Genomic DNA, 3,623 nt, shown 5'->3' with positions numbered 1-3,623 from the left:
CTGCTCGTCCTTTCAAGTGGAAATTTCTCATCTCTGGAGATCTGGATGTGGTTCCGGTTTCTACCTGTAGTTTTATGTATTGCAGAGGCTCTGCAGGAAGCCTCGTTCACTGGGTCAAAGACCATTTTTGAGGACAACTTTCATCCCCCTTTAGTGATCCCTTCTAACCCTAGTCTGTGGTTGTTAGGTGCCATTGAGTCAGTATTGACTCATAGTGACCTCATGCACAACAGAATGAAACACTGCCTGGTCTTGCGCCAACCTCACAGCTGTTGGTACATTTCAGCCCATTGTTGCTGCCACTGTGCCAATCCATCTTGTTAGGGGTCTTCCTCTTTTTTCGCTGACCCTCCACTTTATCAAGCATGATGTCCTTCTCCAAGAACTGGTCCCTCCTGATAATATGTCCAAAGTATGAAGGGATCAAGTCTGGCTGTACTTCTTCCAACACAGATTGGTTTGTTCTTGTAGTACTCCATGGTAATTTTGGTATTCGACTCCAAAACCGTAACTCGAATGCATCAATTCTTCTACAGTCTTCTTTATTCATTGTTCAACTTTCACATGCATATGAGGTTATTGGAAATACCATGTCTATCTTGGGTCAGGCACATCTTAGTCTTCAAATGGACATCTTTGCTCTTCAACACTTTAAAGAGGTCTTGTGAAGCAGATTTGCCTAATGCAATATGCCATTTGATTTCTTGAATACTGCTTCCCTGAGTGTTTGTGGTTGATCTGAACAAAATAAAGTCTTTGATAACTTCAATCTTTTCTCCATTTATCTTGATGTTATTTATTGATCCAGTGGTGAGGATTTTTGTTTCCTTTACATTGAGGTGCAACCCATACTGAAGACTGTGGTCTTTGATCTTCATCAGTAAATATTTTAAGTCCTCTTGGCTAGTCTAGGTGGCCCATATAACAACGTAGTACTGGCCTTCCAAACACTTCTCCGTTCTTATATAAGATATAAACCTATATAGAGCTGACTAGATAATTAAGTTATTCCTGATGTGGTGCTGTAGGATAAGCACTGGACTGCAAGGTCAGTTTGAACTGCAAGGTTGGTAGTTCAGATCTACCACCACTCCTGGAAAACCCTATCCAGGGTGGATATGAGTTGGACTCGACTCATAACAGCAGGTAGTTAAGTAGGTGCACTTGCGTGTTTGCGAACTGAAGGAGGGATTGGTATTTGAAATAAATGGGATCGTTGACATGTTCTGCATTTTGCTTCTCACCCTCTACAATACCTTGTGGGAATCCCTCCAAAATGTCTTCTGCCTCTAACTTTTCAATGGCAATCAGAGAACAGTTGTGATGATTAAATGAAACGTATTTACCATTGACCTTGAGGTTCAAACTGACTTTGCAGTCCAACGCATTAACCTGCAGCGCCACACCAGGCAAATACATTAACTCAAGGAGCTCTGGTAGCGTAGTGGTTACGAATCGGGCTGTGAACCACAAGGTCAGCAATTCGAAACTACCAGCCGTTCCGCAGGAGAAAGATGAGGCTTTCTGCTCCCTTAAAGATTTACAGCCTTGGAAACCCTGTGCAGGGTCGCTATGAGTCGGAACCGTCTCTGTGGCACATAACCATCACCACTAGGCAAATGTTGTTGTTGTGAAGTGCTGTCGAGTCGGTTCCGATCCATAGCGACCTTGTATAGGGTTTCCAAGGAGCAGCTGGAAACCCTATACAGCGTCGCTATGAGTCTGAGCCAACTTGACAACACTTAACAACAACAACAACAGTGGGTTAATGCACTGGACCTCAAGGTTGGTTTGAACTGCAAGGTCAGCAGTTCAAGCTCACCAGCCGCTTCTCAGAAACCCTATATAGGGTCACTGTGAGTCAGAACCGACTCCATGGCACTTAACAACAAGAGCTCCACAAAGTGACAGGCATCGAGCAAGGGGTCCCAGTGTATCTGTACTCACTCCCCACTCCATCCTCCCCCTAGAGGCTGGGCAGGGGGAGAGGCAGATAGAATATTAGACTTGGCTTCTCCCTCAAGGAACCCTGAGAAGGAGAGAAGAGACCCTCAGAGGTGTTTCCTGAGCATCAGCTGGACGTCTAGGTCTATGCCCGGCCACGTGGGATAAGGAGGTGACAAGGTCTCTGTCTTTGGTCCTGGAGGGACTGGAGGCACGTTTATGAGACTCCCCCAAACACACAATTGGACACTTGTCACAGTATGCGGCACAGTTGATGATGACCAATGGTAGTCAGAGTAGGGGTGAGACAGGCAAGAGACTTAGTGTGTGACTTTGGCCTGAAACTCAACGGCCCAAGCCTCAGTTTCCCCATGTGCCAAGGGAGAGGGTCTGCCCTGATGATCCAAACTCTCAACAGCAGTGAGTTTGTGAGTGAAGAAGGCTCCCCCAGAAGGGTGACTCCACCCAAGTTCTGCGGTCAAGACAGATGCTTCTGACTTTTACCCTGCTGTCCTGACTTTGACCCTTTGTGTTTCAGAGCAGGACAGTTCTCGGCCTTGGACGAAGGAGGAATTTGAGAGGACAAGATCAAAGATCATTGCTGTCTACAAGACTTCCGGTTTCCGGACTGAGCTTTCAACCCTTGTGGGAGAAAGTGACTTTGCCTTGGATCAACTTTGGTCAGACCTCACACACCCTTGTCCCCTAGCCCTTTGACAAACTCTGAGGCCTGAAATCACTATCTGAGTGAGTATTCTAGTGGCAGGTGGTAAGGGGCCAGCGTGAAGCTCAGACCTGGGTGCAGTGTCAAAATGTCCACCAAGGTGCCCATCTACCTGAAGCGCAGCAGCCGCAAGGGCAAGAAGGAGAAGCTGAGGGACCTACTGTCCTCAGATATGATCAGCCCACCACTGGGGGACTTCCGCCACACCATCCACATCGGCAGTGGTGGTGGAGGAGACATGTTCGGAGACATCTCCTTCCTTCAGGGCAAGTTCCATCTCCTTCCCGGGACAGCGGGTGAAGGGCCGGAGGAAGAAGACAGCACCATGGACCTTCCCTTCCAGTTCACGCGCACTGCCACGGTATCTGGGCGGGAGCTCCCTGATGGGCTGTCCCCGCTGCTCAAGAATGCTATATCCCTCCCGGTCATTGCTGGGCCCCAGGCACTCACCCTGCCCCTCGCCCAGGCCCCTCCCAAGCCCCCGCGGCTGCACCTGGAGACCCCACAGCCCTCCCCGAAGTCCTCCCCACAGCCCTCCCCACAGGAGGCAAGGGGCATGGATGTTTGGAGAACTCCAGAGGCTGGACCTACCCACAATGGGCTGACCCCCGAATCGGAAGCTGAGGACCCCTTCCTGTCCCACGCCAGCTCTCTGCTCTCCCTGCACGTGGACCTGGGCCCCTCCATCCTGGACGATGTGCTCCAGATTATGGAGCAGGACCTGAACCACATGCAGATCCCCACGTAACAGCTGGGGAGGGGGGTCACAGCCGGACCTAAGAGGCAGCCACCCCAGGGCCCACTGTGTGCTCTCAGACCCTGTTGTCTCTCTTGGAGCTTTTGTTTCCCTCCTGTGTCCTTAACCCATGGGCAGAATGTCAGGTGGCTTCCCCTAGCAGCCCACCAAGGACAAGGGCAGGAAGTGGTAGCCTAGAACCCTGAGCCACATCCCCAT

At 50.1% G+C, this 3,623-nt stretch overlaps 1 protein-coding gene across 1 annotated transcript; it reads left to right on the top strand.

Moving 5' to 3' along the window:
• Window positions 1-2,756: 2,756 nt before the first annotated feature.
• Window positions 2,757-3,416, top strand: CDC42EP2 (CDC42 effector protein (Rho GTPase binding) 2). Its single transcript, XM_006860936.1, has one exon. The coding sequence runs from the start codon at window positions 2,757-2,759 to the stop codon at window positions 3,414-3,416; it is 660 nt and encodes a 219-aa protein (XP_006860998.1).
• The last annotated feature ends 207 nt before the right edge of the window (window positions 3,417-3,623 follow it).

The sequence above is a fragment of the Chrysochloris asiatica genome, unplaced genomic scaffold (genome assembly GCF_000296735.1).
Source record: "Chrysochloris asiatica unplaced genomic scaffold, ChrAsi1.0 scaffold00040, whole genome shotgun sequence".
NCBI lineage: Eukaryota > Metazoa > Chordata > Mammalia > Afrosoricida > Chrysochloridae > Chrysochloris > Chrysochloris asiatica.
This window is presented reverse-complemented; position numbering and strand designations above follow the sequence as displayed.

What these genes read in the sequence shown, in the direction of transcription:
- CDC42EP2 (XM_006860936.1), top strand. Translation starts at nt 2,757, where the DNA reads ATGTCCACCAAGGTGCCCATCTACCTGAAGCGCAGCAGCCGCAAGGGC.